The sequence below is a fragment of the Mytilus edulis genome, chromosome 4 (genome assembly GCF_963676685.1).
Source record: "Mytilus edulis chromosome 4, xbMytEdul2.2, whole genome shotgun sequence".
Classification (NCBI taxonomy): domain Eukaryota; kingdom Metazoa; phylum Mollusca; class Bivalvia; order Mytilida; family Mytilidae; genus Mytilus; species Mytilus edulis.
In genome coordinates, this window is record NC_092347.1 from 62973706 (window position 1) to 62994609 (window position 20904).

The window sequence follows — 20904 nt, forward strand, 5'->3', positions numbered from 1 at the left end:
TGCTATACGCAGTTGTAGTTTTTAAAGGATGTTTCTCCGCAATTACATTTTGTACATTCACGTTTTTAATCGAAATATGGGATTAATGAAATATAGTCTTTTATAGCAATCTGAGATAGCAATACAGTTTTTCATATTAACTTCAAAGAAAAAAGTAAAATCACAAAAATGCTGAACTCTGAGGAAAATTCAAAACGGAAAGTCCCTAATCATATGGCAAAATCAAAAGCTCAAACACATCAAACGAATGGACAACAACTGTCATATATCTGACTTGGTACAGGCATTACCAAATGTAGAAAATGGTGTATTAAACCTGGTTTTAAAGCGCTAAACCTCGCATCAAATTCCATTATATAGACAATGATGTGTGAACACAATAGGTAAAAATGTCACAAATAGGGGTACAACAGCAACACGAACCCCACCAAAAACTGGGGGTGATCTTTTTTCCTAAAAAAAATATGATTCCAAATTTAATGAAATAAAATACATTGATGCAAAGCAGATGACAGATTTTCCCCATACCTTATCGTGTCAAATTAAAAATTAATAAAAAACATAATTTGATCATCGAAAAGAAAAAAAATATCATCGTGTTTTGCGCGAAAAATAAATTTCTGACTCAGACAAAAAACATCCCCCCTTATATTGGTATCCAATACTTTTAAAACAGTTATCTATCTACTTACTGTTTTCTGTATACATTATACAAATAAGGAAAAAGGAAAATCACAAAAACACTGAACTCCGAGGAAAATTCAATCGGAAAGTCACTAATCACATGACAAAATCAAATGACAAAACACATCAAACGAATGGACAACAACTGTCATATTCCTGACTTTGTTCAGGCATTTTCAAATGTAGAAAATGGTTGATTGGACCTGGTTTTATAGCGCTAAACCTGTCACTTGTACGACAGTCGCATCAAATTTAATAATATTGATAATGATGCGTGAAAAAAACCAAAGATACAAAATAGGTAAAAATGTCACAAATTAAGGTAAAAAGTATAATTCGGTAGGTCACATTCGTGAAAAGGGAACGGAATTGTAGTTACGACACAAGGAACATATCCGATATCATTTATCTAACAGATATTACATAAAAAAATTATTGATGTTGTAATGTTTATGCCCTTTGGGGCCCATAATTGGAAAATAAAATATCTTATCTTATCTTATCTTATAACGGTCAACCAACTCGTGATGGCGTCCGTAAAATTTACGAAGTGATAATTTCAGCGTCCCAATGCTTCACTATTGGGAAGCCGAAATCAATCATCAAATTCTCTTTTTGTCGTAAAGTTTTGTTTTCAACCGACCCTCATAGTCAATTTCTAGATATAAATATTAATCAAGTGGCAAACTCAAGAGCTCAAATACATCAAACGAAGGGACAACAACTGTCATAGTCCTGACTTGGTACAGGCATTTCCTATGTAGAAAATGGTGGATTGAACCTGGTTTTATAGCGCTAAACCTCTCAGTTTTACGACAGTCTCATCAAATTCCAAATGTCTCCCACTCAAATTATTCGACTATTTTTTTCAGAAAACAGCTACAGAAAGCACGAAAATTTACCATTCAATCCATAGCAAATACTATATATATATATGATCATTTAAATGTTTCGGAGTTTAGTGTGACATCCATTTTCACTGAACCAGCACACATTTAGTTTGAAGGACAGCTGAAGCCCGCCTCCGGTTGTGGGAATTTCCCGCTGTGTTGAAGACCCATTGGTTGCCTAGGGCTGTTAGCTGCTCTTTTGGACGGGTTGTTGTATCTTTGACACATTCCTCATTTCTATTCTGTTAGAAAAGCCTTCTTAGTAGGCTCGATCCCCAATTAAATCTGTTGGCCAGTAAAATTGTTATATCTGTAAGGCATTTTAATTCAATCCTGCTCAGCGCTGAAATCTGTGTTCGGTTTATTTTTTATTTTTTTTTCAGTTGTTAAAAAATAGTATAAGTTTATGTAAAGAAGGAAAAATGTTCCGGCGAAAACTTCTTTTATTAGTGTACATCGTATATATCGTTAGTATAAATACAAAGTATCTACACGTTGTACATAGAAGATGTGTATATGTTTCGGAGTTTTGTGTGACATCCATTTTCACTGAACTACTGCAGCACACATTTAGTTTGAGGGACGACTGAAGCGTGCCTCCGGGTGTAGAAATTTCTAGCTGTGTTGAAGACCCATTGGTTACCTTGGGCTGTTTGTTGCACTTTTGGTCGAGTTGTTGTATCTTTGACACATTTCTCATTTCTACTCTATTAGAATAGCCTTCTTAGTAGGCTCGATCCCCAATTAAATCCGTTGGCCAGTAAAATTGTTATATCTGTAAGGCATTTTAATTCAATCCTGCTCAGCGCTGAAATCTGTGTTCGGTTTATTTTTTATTTTTTTTTCAGTTGTTAAAAAATAGTATAAGTTTATGTAAAGAAAGAAAAATGTTCAGGCGAAAACTTCTTTTATTAGTGTACATTGTATATATCGTTAGTATAAACAAAAAAATAATACATGTTGTATATAGAAGATGTGTATAGTACGTTATTTATATTATAAACGTTCCTCAATGACGGCACACAAAGACGGGACATTTTGAATGATGAATTATATAATCACTAACACTTCCAAGCAAAGTGCGTCTTATTGTTCCTAAACCACGACTCCCCATAATTATCATGGCGGCATTCAGGTCGTTAGCCTTGTGAACGACTGTATGACCAGGATCTCCTCCTTCAAGTTTAATTACTCTGGCTGTAACCTAAATTATAAATTAAAATTTGTTAGTTAATAGAACTGAGAGAGAGAAATGGCAAAATCAAATGACAAAACACAACAAACGACTGAACAACAACTGTCATATTCCTGACTTTGTACACTTAACAGACATTTTCAAATGTAGAAAATGGTAGATTGAAACTGGTTTTATAGCGCTAAAATCTCACTTATATGACAGTCGCATCAAATTCCGTTATATTAACGGTGCGTGAACAAAATGGAAACGTCACAGGAAGAAATTTTGTCGTTCAATGTTTATTCAAAACAATTATAATTTCACATTGGGAATGTTGGTATACAAGGTTAAAAAATCAAAAGTTATGTTAGAATTAATTTCAGAAATAGACTGAGATTTGAAATTATCCAGAAGTTCTTTAGAATTTTTAAGAATCCACATAACTATGGTTAATACCATTACGCGAGTAAAATAATTTTGTCGTTTGTTGTTCATAGTATTTTCAAATTTATGATAGTACAATAACACAATGGCATATAAATGATATAATAGAACAATAACATAATGACGGGATCTTTTAAAAGTACAGAGTCACGTTATAAGAACTAAAGAATCACAGAAAGTCCCATATACAAAGCACACCGGCAAAAATGAAAGATAATCCAACACATTGACGGGATGTTTAAGTACTGAGCCACGTCAGTCTAATATGAAAATGACCTCATCTCATATGAAAATGAATAATTAGGATTTGGGTGCCATGTGCATATTACTGGTTAATGTTAAGATGTTCAGTCATTTTTTTATTGGCTTGTTGTGGTACTTGTTGAGCTCTGAACAATACCACTACTAAAAATAACTATACACTTACGTTGTGGTCTTTTAGCTTTTGTTCGATTGCTTTGCATACTTCATTTCCTTTCCTACTTTCTTCTTCGAATGCTATTGATATTGCTCCTGGATCTGTGGGGGCCCATATTGCTGTAAAAAAAGCAACAACAAAAAAACAACTAAATCATGCCAATTTTCTTCGGAGAACAAGCTTTGGTCCTGGCTTATTTGTGTCTATTCAAACACTTCTGTTTTCCTTTTTAGTTTATTTGCAACCTTTTAAAAAAACATATTTAAATTGTTCGTGTATAACCAGCTGACAGAGCTAAGAGAAAAAAAATTGACACTTTAACAGAATATGTGTATGTGTTTATGTTTTTTTCCCTATCGGTTAATTATTTTAAGATAGTATAATGCTTTAAGTCTCTAAGTCGTTTTGTTTAAAAGCTGTTGTATCCTAGTACATTACAAATTGCATCCCAACCTTAAATAAGTATGAAAATTCGGATGTGTCAATATATTTCACACCGGTACATCAACTTTTATCATTGTGGTTTCAAGTAACTTAAGAACAATCCTTTGATGTATACTTACACTCATAAGTATAAACAGATCTGTGATGAACACAATGCAATATCACTATATCGTCATTTTCTCTGTACAAATTCGTGCTGTAGACTGGAAAAAGAGAATACCATGTAAATCCGATGACTGTATTTTGTCACAGTTTAGTATTTTAATAATATATTTTTACTTATTAATTGGTGATTTTAGTTAATAGTTTATAGCGTGTATCTATTTTTTAGTGTATGCTTAATTGGAGGTATGTCCCCTTTTATCAATTCAATTCAATTCAAATATTTATTGTCATATAAACTCTGAACAATAAGTTTTTGACAAATAATATAAACATACACAAAATACATTTAACAAACAAACCATGAAAACAAAAGTTATGCCCCCTTTTCTTTCGTAATTTCTTTTGTGACTATTGAACTTATTTTTCCTCATTTCATATTTAATTTCTGCCGGAGAAGGGGCCCGCTCCGGTCAGGCCCCCTGCCCCCCCCCCCCCCCCCCCTAAATCCGCCTCTGACAATTTTTATTTTGTTTAAACGTGGTGTCCGTTCGAGTATAGGATAGCATTTTTAAATAAAAGTTTGTTTATGGAATTGAGGGGGGGTCATGACCCCCCCCCCCCCCAAGTGCCTGTGATTGTTGAATGCTTCTCATAAAATATTTCTGTTCTTGCAGTTTTTATGACAGATTCGAGTATGCCCGGCTGTATATTATGTACAATTCATTTTCATGTTATTTCCAACGCTAGTATAACAGTGTCAGTTTACTGTAATTCTTGCTTATTCACTTTCTACCTTTTAAAGCAACTGATTTAAATGATTCTTTGTCCTTTGTGGGCCAGAGGATTATCTTTTTGATATAAAAAAACACAGCGACGGATTTATGCACATTGCTATGCATGTAAAATATATTGTGTTTGGTCCTTGGGAATTGAACATGCCTGTTTTGAAATTATATGGACTTAACTAACCCAATGTAATATATGTAATCTCTTTATAGTTTGGAATTTATTTTGTACAGGTACCCATTTTCAAACTGTTTTTATTAATTCATATCATGCACTATCCGAATTGAGATGTGATTTATGAATTATAAATAGTGTTTTATCTCGTTGATAAAACATTATACTGGTAACTGATTATATGCTTTTTGTTGACATTGCCATTTGGTCTGCATACGAATTCAAATTTGGTTGACAGAATAGACTGCATGTTAAAGAATTCACAATACATTTTAAAAAACTGTATATTTCCAGCAAATTCGATAATATTGTGTATCTATTTCAATACTTGACCATAAGCATGTGTACTATGTATAAACATGCAGTCACTCATCAAGTTTTTATTATCTGAAGTCGATAAAAATTTTGCGATAAACAATGTAGTTGTAGTATAAGTGAATTGGTAAATCGAATTCTACAAAATAAAACACTTACAGTCCAGAGCCTTATCAGCATCTGCACTTCCATCCATTGCTATTACAACCACTCTATTCCCTTCAGTCATTTTTGGTCTTCTAAAGTTTATCGTTGTAAGTAGGTCACGTGAACATAAAGTTCTAACGCGGGTTTTTTTAAAACAATAAATCAATACGTGTCAGTGGCGGATCCAAAAGGGGGGGGGGGGGGGGGTCCGGGGATTGGAACCCCCCTTTTTTTGGCCGATCAATGCATTTGAATGGGAGCATATAGTTGGAACCCCCCTTTACTCTGGGTTGGGAACCCCCCCCCCCTTTTTTTTTTTTTTTTTTTTTAATTTTCATTTTTTTATTGAAATCTGTACATTTGTTAGTAATGAAAACATCGAATACCGGTACCTTATCCCGGCCTCGTTAATGTTAGCAATAGATCATGTAAATATATATGTGTTAGTATTTGTTAGTTCATTTTACAAAAAAATATATCAGCTGTAGTTACAATATAATACAACATTTTTCATTTGCAATAAAAAATAACATAATAAAAGTTCAAAAATAAGGACCACAAATACATGAATTCATCATATTAGAATAATCATTTTAACAAACATACAGATATTCAAGATTTTTTCGTTTTTTTAAATGGCTGGATCCGCCACTGCATGTAGTTCAAATTTGGAAGTTGCTCGATATTAACTTGATTTTAATACCTTAGGGACAAGTGAGTTTATCTAGCCACTAGAAGTTCGTTATTACAACATGAGGGGTGCCACGCGTAATGCCGGATTTTCTTACCCTTTCAGACACCTGAGAGCACCCAAGGTTTCAACGGGGATTTTGTTGCTGAGTCTCTAATTTTCTATGTTGTGTTTTTTATAACGTTGTTTTTCCTTTTGTGTCTTTTTCTTTTTTGTTGTCAATAGACAAAAAGAAAATGTGATATGAGAGCCAAGAGACAACTCTCCATCAAGGTCAAAACTTGTAGAAGGCCAAACTATGGCTTTAAACACGGAGCCTTGACTAAAACAGAACAGAAAGCTATAAAGGATCCCACAATGACTAGTGTTAAACAATTCAAACAGGAAAACCAATGGTCTTATCTATATAAAAAGAGAAATGAGAAACACGTATGAAACACGTCAACAAACAACAACCACTGAACTACAGGTTCCTGACTTAAGACATGTGCAAACAAATGCACCGTGTTCTTGCAAACCTTTTAACAGGCGCAAACCTTCATCTTAATTTGAAACAGTAGTGTAACATAACAACATAGAAAGACACACTATAAAACATCATTTCAAAAGTTTCAATGTCATTTGATATCATTCGCCCCTCTTTTATAAAACTTGAAAAGAAGTTTATTTTAAATTGATTGCTAATAGCCACATTTTATTTCTACATTCATATTCAATTTTCTATCTAACAATGTTATTCGTAACTAATGCTACTTTAAAGACATAACATGTGAGCATGTATTTTTGATATCACATGAACATTCTTTATCCCAATATAAGAAAATAATATCATTTATATAGACGGTGTCACATCACATGCATTTGGTTCTCCATAGATAGTTGTCGGCAGTTATGCCACATAAAATATCAATGTAATACAACTCCGATCTCTACTGACGATAAACTAGAACTGGAATATTAGAATGGTGCAAAATGTAATCACTGACGCTCCCCATAATTGTTCGCCTAAGGGATCCAACACCTCTCGAACCAACCACAATACATGTAGCCTTGCATTCTTCTGCTGTTGTTAATATTGCATGTCCAGGGTCCCCTTGAACCCTTAGAACTTTGCCATTAATCTGCAATAAATAACAAAACTTAAAATTATTTAACATACCTTTAGAATTTCACTTATATAAACTCTGCATGTTATACAGAAAAGGAAGAGTATAGAATAAGAATTTCAAAGTAAATAAAAAAGTATTTGTTTGTAAACCGATATGAAGAACGTTTTTCATTGTCACTTCGTTGAATATTAAACGTTCCTATTGACATACTCTATATACATTTAAGGAGCACTTCGAATTAAGACCGAGAGGTATTTCGAGGGCTTATAATAAATAGTCAGGTGATCATATCGGCTTTTTTTTAAATTTTATAATATTAGCACTTTATAGTTTTGAAAATGAAACACTCGTCCTTTTAGAATAACGTTAGAGGTAAATTGAAAGCTAGAAATGACATTTGTGATGTCGCTGTTCATATATGATCTTAAACATCCATACTATAAATAGTTGTAAAGAGCAACAGACATATAGCCATAAGAAGATGTGGTAGGAGTGCTAATGAGAAACTATGTGTAAAAGTAAACCATTATTGATCAAAGCACGCCCTTCAACACGGAGCATTGGCTCACACAGAACAACAAGCTGGAAAGGACCGAATTAAGGAAAATTTATATATATAGTCTACTGATATCGGAAAGAGCATAAAGATAAATTACGTCGTTACGTGTCATTTACTTAACACATTTTTTTCAATCCCGAAACTCATTCAAAACGGATTTAACAGAATTAAACTCAATTGCAAAGAATCTTTGTCGGATAGCATTCACGAATTCACAACAAAATAATATATTGGTCCGTTGGTATTTGTCTTACGATATACTGACCTCAAGCTTTTGCAACAACTCTTCAATGTGACTGCAAACCTTTGCAGCATCTTTACTTTCGTTTTCAAATTTCTCTGACATAGTGTTTGTATCATTTGCCGCCCAGAGAGTAGTGAAAATGGGTTCCAACCAGAACCACCATGTGAGGCTAGAAATTAAAATCATTCTTTATTTAATTAAGTATATTAAGAAAACCGTACTGTAAAATCTTCAAAGCACCAAAGTAAAGGATATGTTATTTTAAAAAGTGTACTAGTGTGATCAAAGTAACACTTTAAATAGCATACGATCACAATCCTGACACATATATATAGAGACATATATACATTTATATATAAAATCGATTGTAGGTTCTTTAAATATATGCGCATCAGTTATATATATACATTTGACATTGACATTCAAGGTTTAACTTATATAGGTCTATTTGCACATAAACTAACTATTTGTATTTTTATTCATAATCTTATATCTTATGGTAAACGAATGTACAAAGAAACAAAGTACTTTCAGTGCGGTGCATGATAACAAATAATAGGTGTATAATCATAAACACATATCGGCGCTGTATAAATGGACTTGTTGATATGTACAATGAAAAGTCAATAACAAAAACAAGTCAATAAAATCTTTACCACTAGATATATTCTACTCATGTTTTGTTCTCAAAAGGAAATTATAAATAAAGAATTCGAAATATAATGAAAATAAGAAAAAAATTAATTTGAGAAATTAAGCAAATTCGCAAGTCTGGAAACCTGAATGGTAACGTGATTACATAAAAATGATTCCATTCAAAAGAAGACTGAACGTTGATCTTACAGAACTATCTTGCATCATTACACTGTTACATGTATAGTAAATTTAAACTTACGATCCATTGTATAATGTGATGAATGATGTAAACAATAAACAACTTTAACCTGGTCCTCTTTCAGATGTATATTCTTTGCAAACCCTGTAAAAATCCGGATCAGTGAGAAGTAGTTCTACGCCATTTGTTGAAGTTAGTAAAAATGTACGATATTGTTTATAACAAATGAAAATACAATATGCTCTAATTTAGTAACACGGTGTCACCAATGATCTTAGGAAGACTAAAAGATGAAGAAAATTCTCCCAAGATTGAAAGGTGGGTGTAGCTATGAAATAGGGGAAGAGCTCGGCGAGCTTCAATTTTCTCTCTGTTTCTAAAGCTCGTAAATTTGGCATGAGTGCCAATGAGACAACTTTTCGTCCAACTCAGAAAAAAACAATATAAGTCAATGTACGACCTTTCAAAACGGAGTCATGGCTCACACAGAACAGCAAGCTATGAAGGGCCCAACAATGACTAGTGTAAAACCATTCAAACAGAAAAATCAACGGTCTTTTCTATATAAGAACAAGAAACAAAAGCACGTATGAACCACATCGCCAAACGACAAATACTGGAAAACAGGTTCCCAACTTGGGACAGGTGCAAACAAATGCAACAGGTGCACACGTTTAAGCAAGTGCCACCCCCTCCCCCCCCCCCCCCCCCCCCCCCAATCTGAAATGATAGAGAAACATCACAACATATAGTATTTATAGAAGGACGGCAACAAAATACTATTGTATATTATAAACACAAAAGATACACTCAATTTACGCTTCAGATTTATTTGACATTGACATTTAAAAAAGTTGTATTAAGTAATATTTAAAAAATAAATATGATATACATTATATGTATATAGATATGAGAATAAGAATAAGAATAAGAATAAGAATAAGAATTTTATTAGTATAAAATCCAAACAATAGGATTGTTACTAAAATATACAACAAAAACAAACAAACAGACAGTGGCATATTAAATACAAAACGATAGTCATTAAACACTACAAACATGTAGCATTGAAAGAAAAACAAAAACATAGATTATTAGTATTAATTATAATACTATAATATTTTTGACAGCATGCCTCCTCTTTAAAATTATCAATTAAAATATTATGCTTATGTTATAAAAAAATATGTTATAAGATCTTATAATATATATAACATTATAAGTTGAGCCATCAATTACACAGTTCATATATTGACATTATAATTGTTTCTTTCATTATAAATTTCACTTATGTAGTTAACAATGATAAGTAAAATATCACATTCTTCGCAGGAAAATATAAAATCAAATTTGTTTTCTTCACTCATTGAATTAAAACAGGGGACAATACTAGATATTTCATCAAACATTTTGATCCTAGTTTTATTAATTTCTGAACATGTTATGATAAAATGAAATTCATCTTCCACCTCTTTATGGCATAAAGGACATATTCTATTTTCTAAAGCTGTTTTGTTGTATCTACCACGTTCAACAGCCAGCATACTATTACTTATTCTTATTTTAGCATAATTTATTGTAACATTTTTATCTAAATTCAATAAAAGGTACTTTTCTAGTTCATACTTTACTTTAAATTTTCTGTAGGTTCTTAGTTTATTTCCATTTATTGAATTATCATCATTAAAGAGACAATTTCTCCAAAATATAATGTAATTTTCATTGAGCTTCTTCACGATGGCTAAAAGTAATCTTTTTTTAGAGAAGGTACATTGATTTTCCCAAACATGAGTGAAATTCAATTTTGAAAGTAGCATTTTAACTTTTGAAGCAAATCCATCATTTAACTGCTTGTTAGCTTTATAAACATTATATAATAATGACTCATTTTCATTTGACTTTAAAATATGTAACCAAAATCCTACAGAAGACTTAAGGGCCTGTATACCAATAGGGTACATTCCCAATTCAGCTAATACAGCTGTATTTACTGCCTTTGAATTAACATTTAGAAGACCTTTCGCAAATTTTATTTGGAGTTTTACTGATTCCATAGATAAATATTGAGATTCAAGAGTTTTGTTGTTCTTCACAATATTTAGCGACCATATCTCACTACAATACAGTAATATTGGGCTAACACAAGAATTAAATAGTTTCATATGGGAAAAAACATCCATCTTATCTGAGTAGAGTATTTTTTTTATACAAAACAATGCCTTAGAAGCTTTTTTACATAGGAGATTTACTGCAATATATAGATATGAGAAATAAACAAAGTTTAAGATCTTACATTGCAATGCTGAGTCTGCTTCCTTACTGCCATCCATTGCTATGACAACAACTCTTTTCTGAATATAGCCTTCCCGATCCATCTTCCACTGGTTGTACACTTTTTCAATTCTAGTGCGACTTCAGACAACTATAACAATGTAATTTGGTTTGTTGAGAAATAAAGATATATATATGACACGCAAGACAAGGCACACCGTATAAAAACTTTAAATATAGAATATCAAGGATTCTGAAGAGGAATAGGCGTAGACGTAGGAGATAATTATTGTGCTGTGGCATTGCATTCAACAAAAAGTTTACGGCGTAGACCGGATTTAGTTTTAGTGAACGCATTTTCATTTTTTATACATTGTTCATTATAAAACTGCAATATCCAGTAACATATTTCCATCCCTTTTTCTATTTTTTTTTTATATAATTTTCAACTTAATAGAAGCAAGTTTCAGCGCAAACTCAAAGACCACGATGATGCTTGGGAGTGGATGAATCAATGTTGAAACTTGCCAAGAGTTTCAGCATTTTCCCGCTGAAAGAAGTATAATTTTATAAATGATTGATTGATGATTTCTTCCAGTGATAATTATTTTAAGACTTTTCTGGACGACAAAAAATAACAGTAAGCATATAAGTAGGTTCTGCAGAGTTGCTAAAAGAGGGACGAAAGATACCAAAGGGACAGTCAAACTCATAAATCTAAAACAAACTGACAACGCCATGTTATATTAAGGTATATAGGAATATTTTTTTTCTGAGACAAGTGCCTGTGCATATGCAAGTGTTATTTTGATATATTTTCATGTCTGTGAATTAAAAAGACCCAATAACATAGTTTTGCGTGTTTTTTTTTATAATGACCCATACACGAGGCATCAGATATAATGTTTCTATTCCAATAAGACGAGAATGGGAGTTTGTACATCGACTTGTGGACTTTAGTCATCAAAACAGATAAAATTTACTAAATAAAAAAGAAGATGTGGTACGATTGCCTACATATGAGACAAACCTTCCACCAGAGATAAAATAATGTTGTTGTTAGCAACCATGCATTTGACATCTCCTTCAATGTACGCCCTTCAACAGTTAGAAAACCCTATTCCGCATAGCAAGCTATAAAGCCCCGAAATGACAAATGTAAAACAGTTCAAACAAAAATGCACAAAGTTGACGGCAACTGTAAAATGCGCCTTTTAGATAGTTTTATACAACCGTGTTTAAAATATTTTTGAATAAGAATAGGAATAAGAATTTTTTTTATGATAAAATGATGAATGCATGCCATTAAAATCCACATTACTAGTAAGGTAAATTAAAATTTAATCTATAAAGCACGAAACGGGCATATAGAAAACAGCAAAAATACGATGTAAATTGTAACATTAAATAAGCATAAATTAGAGTTTTTGGCCTAAAACTTATACAAATTCAACATATTTCCCTGCATTTTCGTATTACAGAATTGTTCGGATCCGACTCGGACATCACACGAAATTCATCGCAAAAAAAATCAAAAACGATCATGGTAGATAAGTTTGGAATGGTCTTCGTTATGTGTAAGAAGTAGTAATTTGGAAGGATTAATAATCGAAATGAAAGAATCGACAAGAACAATATGTAATTACAATCTTTTTATTTCCAAAATAACTTGGTATTCTAAATGTGCATAACCAGAGGTTTAAAATAATCCTCAAAATATGAATGATTCGATAGTCCAGACTGAACACCTGATTTTTTTTAATGTCCAGCTATAGTATGTTACAATCTTAAGAAATGACGTTTTAACGCTATTTTCTGAAAAGGGTCCACGACATAATCGCTAATCATTTCCATTTCACTGCTCTTAGCATATATCTATTTATATTTCCAGAATGTGCATTTGCTGCACTTTTTTGTTCGAAAGAAAAAAGAAATATGTTGAACGTAAATATTTAAAGTTATGTGATAAACTAAGTGTCCAGTGTTTTTGTTACGCGCTTGTTTTCTGGAGGAAAATGCCGACGTCGTTAATGGTTTTAGTAATTTGAAGACGTTACGTTTGTGGACTCAGCTTTGTGCACACCGTCTAACGGTCTGATTTGTATAAATACACAATTATGATATACAGCAACAAACGGCAACCATAGACTTACAGGCTCCTGACTTGGGACAGTAATATACAGAATACGGCGGGGTCAGACATGTAAGCCTAGCAGGCCCCCAACCCTCCAATAACCTGGGTCCTCTGTGGAACAATACAATACAAATACAGAATGTCAGATTGTATGAAACAGTAAACGAAAAACTTTGAAAATGATATAAAGCAACACATATCAACCACTCAAATAAAGGATCCTGACTTGTGACAGACACATTGAGCATGTGGTGGGGATAAATATGAGCGCGGACACTTAACACTCTCTTAACCTGGGACAGTTGTATAACATCACAAAATTAAAACATACAATAAATATCCGTTGAAAAGGGTCCAACTCGTCAGATAGACACAGCTTACAAAACACATAAGCTGCAAGCACAGATGTGAGAGTACTTGTAGTTACTGAAAGCTAGGTCAAAGCCACTAACAACTTATAAACATCATGTGTCTATTAGACTTAATTATGAACCAGTACACATCCAACATACATCCACTGGATTTAGTAAAAGGATATTATAAAAAACAGAGAAAAATCTGGTATCATGTGCAATGCCAAAATATAGATACGACATAATGTAGGAGCATTAAAATTCATAGGTGCATAGTAATAATGTTTAATTAGGTATTGAATCTATTGATAACATATAATAGTATACATATGATTCATTTGCTCCAATTGTTATTTTTTTGTTGTTGTTTTTTATGACGGGATAACACAATGGCATATCAATGAACTTTTTATTAAAATACAGATAAATTTAATGACGATACACAAGGACGGGAATATTTGAATGATGTACAATGTAGTCACTGACACTTCCTAAAACTGTCCGCCTGATAACTCCAATTCCACGACACCCTACAACAATAAATGACGCTCGGTTCTCCTCAGCTGTGGTAACTATTTGGTGTCCAGGGTCTCCTTTAAGTTGCATGACTTTACCGACAATCTGAAAATGCGAAAGGTAAAAACATACATTAATGGTTGGTGTTCACAGTCCTAAACAAATGCATCGAATACCGTACGTATATATGATGTTATTATCGTGATGTGTGTAAATGTGTTTTGTAAAAAGATTATATTATTTAACTACAGCGCATTGTTAATCATATCTCCAAAAGATAGAAAGAATGTTTAACTACAGCGCATTTTTAATCATGTCTCCAAAAGATAGATCACAAGCGCGTTATTTGCTTTTTTGTATATCCGACCCTCGACCCCCCCCCCCCCCCCCCCCCCCCCACACACACACCAAATGTGGACACATTTAAAACTTCGTACACTATTTTTTATCTAAATTTGAGCGGTAAATTCTTCCTTCTACTGCTCACCTCATATTTGTGTAGTAAATCTGTAAGCTTGCTACACACTTTTGCTGCATGTTTACTTTCTTCTTCAAACGCCCTTGCGATAGCTTGTGCGTCAACAGGGGCCCAAACCGCTACAACATAAGAATAAATCGAAAATTTGCTAAAAGAACAAAGTCGGATATTTTTACAACTACACCATTGAAACATGAAAAGGAATCGTCTTTTAAATATTATTTCTTTCTCTTTCGGAAAATCACAAAATAAAAGGTTTGATGTGGCAATGAGTGTTAATGCAGTAAGCCATTTTATAAACGGTGTTTACCCAAATGCATCCTAATATCAAATTTATGAATTTTAATCTAAGATTATTTATTTCTAAAACATTAAGCATAAAACAGTGAAATGAATGCTAAAATAACCGTGAAATTTGATACAGGAGGCATATATATCACTAATTACAACTGTATGTCACATAATTCCACCATTTACACATATATTCCTCATTCTAAAATTGAAGACAGATTGAAAGAATTAAATTTGTTTTTTATAAAGTTTAGATTTAAATATCTAGTCCTACTTTTTGTCATGGTTTGGTCCATGCTTTTCCGTTATTTCATGCGACTTAATGATTCTACAGAACTGTAATGAACTTAGTAAAATAAAATGATTTTAACGCATCATGATGAATATACTTACATCCCATGGTATAATGAGCTGTGTGATGTAAACAATGAACAACTACAACTTCATCTCCTTTCTTGTAAATATTGTTTGCAAACCCTAAATATAGGAAAATGGAATATTTGTTATCTGACTTTTGTAAACTAGCTCATTTGCTAATCAATAGTGTTTTACTTGTAAAAATTATAGAATTTTACAAAACGATTAGCGAGTGAAGATTGTATAACAAAAGTTCGATCTTTCTATGTATAACTGTAAATTCTCCTCCCCTCGTTTGAAGTTATGTGTAATTATTCAAAGTGATAGTATCTTCATATTCTTCTCTCAATCTGAATTATTTATTTCCTTTCTATTTTTGTAATTTTCCTATATTTGATATCTACTGTATACGTGCGTTTAAAATAAATGTGTAGTGTGTGGCCTCAGTGATTGTCTACTTCATCTTAAACTTTTATTTCTCAAGATCCCATCAGTAGTGTATGTGAATTATGATGTTGTTCAGTAAACAGTTTTTAATAACAGTAACATGCATAAATATGAATATATACAAGAGTACATGTTTTATAGAATTTGCAGTTGAGGCAAATCTTATTTATAACGGACACTGTCACAGAACAATTTTACAAAATTTTAAAATAAATCTATAGTTTCAGATTTCAGTAATTTGTACACCACAGTTTATGCAGTGTCCATTCTGTATAAGCACAGGTAAATATGACATTGAACTTAAACTTTTTATCTCCGTGGCAAATAAACAAATCATAATGCTATTTATAAAACAAAGCTATAAATAATTATGTTCAACTTCCATGTATTTAAAAATAACTTACATTGTAATGCTGATTCTGCTTCAGTACTGCCATCCATTGCCACAACAATTACCCTTTTCTCAACAGAGCTCTGTCCCTCCATTTTTCTATTTTGATTCCTTTTTTCCGCTGAATAATTCAAAACTTTTAAACACGTCACGTGACCTTACTGAGACACGCAACATATGACACCAAACAGATGTAAAGAAATATTGATTTACACAAATCAAATCGTTGGTTTTCTTGTTTGAACATATTTATATTTATCATGTCGGCCATTTGAAAGCCTAACTCAGTATATGCTGCTTTGCTATTTCACCATATTTTTGTTCTTAAATGTCAAAATGATTAAGTTTCGCTACAACTATACTAGAAACCCTATTTTATTTTAATTCTATTTGGCAAGGCATTTCTACCGAACAATATATTGTGTCATAGAGGAATAAGGAATTGTCATATGATATGTAATACAGTAAAAGAACATCGCAAATATAACATATATATTTTTGTTATAAAAAAGAAGATGTGGTATGATTGCCAATGAGACAACTATTCACAAAAGACCAAAATGACACAGACATCAGTGGCGTAGCTTGCATGTATGCTTAGATGCTCAAGCATCCACATCATTTTGACTAAAAAAAAATAGCAGCAGTTTAACTCGGAAGTATCCAAATGTAACAAGGCTGAGGATATGAGGATTATGTCCAGTCATTTTCGAAGCAGTATGCCTGGTCTTAAGTTCATTTAGGAAAATTTAATTTACGTAATCAAGATAGTTGAATCGCAGAATAGAGTTTCAAGTTAATTTTTGTTCGTAAAAAAAATGTCTACGTCATGCGAAGAGGACTGATACGTAGACCCGTGGACATATTTCATCTGAAATTGAACCTAGTGGAGTGATGGCTTTTCATTTGACTATAGCAACTAACAACTAAAACACCATATCCTGATATCGTTTCTTGCGACATGGTAAACGACGTGATGAAAAAAAAATCTATTTGTAATAGATAAGTCCTAGGCTTATGAATTCCCGTTTCTATCTAGGTTCAAATACTAGTTCTATTTTCGATCAGTAAAGAACAAAGATCCAATATTCCCCGCCATACACATTATATTTCATAGTTTATCTATCAAAGGGCAAGGAACAAGGGAATAACTAAAAAAACACTTTTTTTCTTTGTCTTTTTCATTTTCACAGCAAATGAAATAGGGTTTTCCATTACAATTTACATTTCAAAGGGTCATAACTGATTAAAAATATTTGATTACGACTTATTTTCCAAATTGTCAAAGACATTGCTTATGATATGAGTTTCACTTAATCTGACAAGAATTGTACACATGAGAGCGCTAACAAGACCGGACGATCGGACCCCCGGTATTTTTATGTCTCCTGCAACGCGTTTAGCTCAGTAATAAACAATCAAAAACCCAAGGTTGTAGACTCAAATTCCTGGAAAGAGAAGTCACTTCAGTTCCTATATTCCGAAGTTTCTAAATTATTCAGAAGTGCCGCGGTAACAGGGGCGGATCCAGCCATTTTAAAAAGGGGGGGTCCAATTATATGTCCCCATTCAAATGCATTGATCGGCCAAAAAAAGGGGGGTCCAATTATATGTCCCCATTCAAATGCATTGATCGGCCAAAAAAAGGGGGGGTCCAACCCCCGGAACCCCCCCCCCCCCCCCCCCTTTCCGCCATTGGATCCGCAACTGGGTAATATGGTCCGTTTTTGATATGTCAAATATAAGATTGGGTGGGAAACTTTACATCAAATATTTATGATTGAATGATGGTAGTTTCGAGGAAACAATAAAATTTGGTTAAAAATATAAATATATGAATTGATGGGTATTTTGAATTTAAACAAAAATCTAACTAGTGTGGGATTCTGAGGGAGTACATGTGCTTAAATAAAAAATAATTTTCTGCATAAAAAGGTAAAACAAAAATTTCAGCCTCGCTCCGCTCGGCGAAACATCCACATCATTTCAACCCTGGCTACGCCACTGGACATTACGAACTATAGGTCACCGTACGGCCTTCAACAATTAGCAAATCCCATACCGCATAGTCAGCTATAAAATGCCCCGATAAGACAATGTAAAACAATTCAAACGAGAAAACTAACGGCCTTATTTATATAAAAAAAATGAACGAAAAATAAATATGTAACACATAAACAAACGACAACCACTGAATTAAAGGCTCCTAACTTGGGACAGGCACATACATACATAATGTGGCGGGGTTAAACATGTTAGCAGGATCCCAACCCTTCCCCTAACCTGGGACATGTATAGTGGTATATATAACAGTACAACATAAGAACGAACTATAAAAATCAGTTGAAAAAGGCTTAACTCATCAGATGGACAAAAATGCAAGTGGATTATTAATTTGTTTTCGTCATGGCGATAAGTACCAAATACTTTCCACTGGACTTTCAGCAAATAACAAACATGAAAGCGATCAAAAGTTAATTCCACGTGGTTAACTTATGACATGATTTGTTGAACGTTCTAAATTCAGTTTTAAACCGTAGAAAACCATGAAAAAACGTTGATGACGTCACGGTCACATGACTAAATTATGTCTATGGGCTGATAACAAAATAACGTCAGCCAATCAGAAGACACGTTACATCCAAAATTAAATTATCCAGACATATTTGCGTCTGGACGTTAAAGCTTACAACAACAAATCATACGTTCAGAAGTTCACTCGGCTTGGTGAAGCAAACACGTAGAATCTTCTACTTAGATATACAGACATACAAGCACCTACCTTTATTGTACTTATATTGTGTCACAGATCATACTTATTCTTACAGTGTATGTTTACTTTTTTTGTTTGTTTAAATATCTTTATGTTATTTCAATTGATATTTTATATTTGTGTGTATATTTTCATGCACCTGTCCTAAGTCAAAAGCCTGTTGTTCAGTGGTTATCGTTTGCTGTTGTGCTTCATATATGCTTCTCGTTTTTTATATAGCCTAGACCGTTGATTTTCCTGTTTGAAATGTTTTACACTAGTCATTATTGGCCCTTTATAGCTTGCTGTTAGGTAGGATCCAAGGCTCCGTGTTGAAGGTCGTCTTTTGAATTATAATTGTTTATTTGATATACATTGTTGCATTGATTAACAGCTGTCTCATTGACACCAATACCCCATTTTCTTTTTTATATATAATATGTTCATCTAATTGGGGTTTTTTACAATGTGAGAATAAAAGAAAATGCAGAATGAACACAGGGCTTGGTTTATTTTTTTTCTCCTTTTTCAGCTATCGAAACACAATGTCTCAATGATTTATGTAACATCTTATTTAAATGGTATGGTGAGCTTCGAATTCGTGGCTACCAAAAAGTCTTAACATTGTACACACGGAAGCCATCCGTTTGCTCCAAAAACAACTTTTGTCCGATTATAGAATTTGTAAGCATTCAGCACAGCTTTGCAGATCTACGATTCTGAATCTCATGCAGATGTCGTCAGCGGATTATACCGAGGTTTGTAGATTGGCTTTAATGTACTTGTTGATTATTATTCAATCTAATTAAAATTCAGATTTATCGTAACTTGCATTGTATGTTGATAACAAAATCAAAGATCTATATTCTAATTAGATAAATGTATTTTTCATCTGTATATAAGCTACTTTATTTCTTCGTTCTTTTTTCGTTATGCAGCAATAGTCACTTTAATAACTCCATGATATTTGTATTTAAGGGGCCATAATTTACTTATTGAACAGACATATTTAACTGGTAAACTGATTGATCATTTGATAAATATGCATACATGATACATGTAGGTATTTCGCGCACAGGAATTCCTAATTCTGTACAATTGCTAGACTACCCTTTAAAAATCTAATTTGGCCTACATGGTATATCTTCATACTAGGTCAGCAGCCGTATAAACCTGTTCATGACATCACAATTTGATTTCCTTCCCAGGGAAATAATTTTGAATTATTTTACATCCCTAATGGCGATTTACGCATATTTCATACATGATCTATGAAGTTTTAATTTCTTCACGCATCCTTTATAATATAATTATATGGACTATCAATGTTTATTATAAAGGATGCGTGAAGAAATTAAAACTTCATAGATCATGTATGAAATATGCGTAAATCGCCATTAGGGATGTAAAATAATTCAAAATTATTTCCCTGGGAAGGAAATCAAATTGTTAAATTATGCTCAGAACTTATAGCACGGTGTATCCTATATAATTTATTCGTCAGATAGGTGTACTTGAAATTATATAGATCTATGTAAAAATAAAATTGAGAATGGAAATGGGGAATGTGTCAAATAGACAACAACCCGACCACATAGCAGACAACAGCCAAAGGCCACCAATGGGTCGTCAATGCAGCGAGAAACTCCCACACCCGGAGGAGTCCTTCAGCTTGCACAGTAAACAAATATGTATACTAGCTAGTTCAATGATAATGGACGTCATACTAAACTCTTAATTGTACACAAAAAAACTAGAATTAAAAATCATACAAGTCTAACAAAGGCCAGAGGCTCTTAACTTGTGACAAGCGCAAAAATGAGGCAGGGTTAAACATGTTTTTTTTTTGAGATGAATATGTATGAATTCAAACAAGATATCACTTCAAATTC

At 32.9% G+C, this 20904-nt stretch overlaps 3 protein-coding genes across 4 annotated transcripts; all 3 read right to left on the bottom strand.

Annotated features, from left to right (window-relative positions):
- Positions 1-2464: 2464 nt before the first annotated feature.
- Positions 2465-5721, bottom strand: LOC139520168 (universal stress protein YxiE-like). The gene is made up of 4 exons (XM_071312639.1): positions 5597-5721; positions 4177-4260; positions 3623-3732; positions 2465-2778 (listed from the first exon to the last, which is right to left on the bottom strand). The coding sequence occupies exons 1-4, from the start codon at positions 5664-5666 to the stop codon at positions 2584-2586; spliced, it is 459 nt and encodes a 152-aa protein (XP_071168740.1). The 5' UTR covers positions 5667-5721; the 3' UTR covers positions 2465-2583.
- A 1073-nt stretch (positions 5722-6794) lies between these two features.
- Positions 6795-11531, bottom strand: LOC139520169 (uncharacterized). The gene is made up of 4 exons (XM_071312640.1): positions 11316-11531; positions 9083-9166; positions 8209-8356; positions 6795-7396 (listed from the first exon to the last, which is right to left on the bottom strand). The coding sequence occupies exons 1-4, from the start codon at positions 11395-11397 to the stop codon at positions 7378-7380; spliced, it is 333 nt and encodes a 110-aa protein (XP_071168741.1). The 5' UTR covers positions 11398-11531; the 3' UTR covers positions 6795-7377.
- Positions 11532-14172: 2641 nt separating this feature from the next.
- On the bottom strand, positions 14173-16455 carry LOC139520171 (universal stress protein YxiE-like). Of its 2 annotated transcripts, XM_071312641.1 has the most exons (4): positions 16274-16448; positions 15459-15542; positions 14784-14893; positions 14173-14401 (listed from the first exon to the last, which is right to left on the bottom strand). In XM_071312641.1, exons 1-4 carry the CDS (start codon positions 16353-16355, stop codon positions 14210-14212), a joined length of 468 nt encoding a protein of 155 aa, XP_071168742.1. In that variant the 5' UTR covers positions 16356-16448; the 3' UTR covers positions 14173-14209. The 2 variants fall into 2 exon arrangements, with proteins under 2 accessions (XP_071168742.1, XP_071168743.1); XM_071312642.1 differs by lacking the exon at positions 15459-15542 and having other exon boundaries at positions 16274-16455.
- Positions 16456-20904: the final 4449 nt, after the last annotated feature.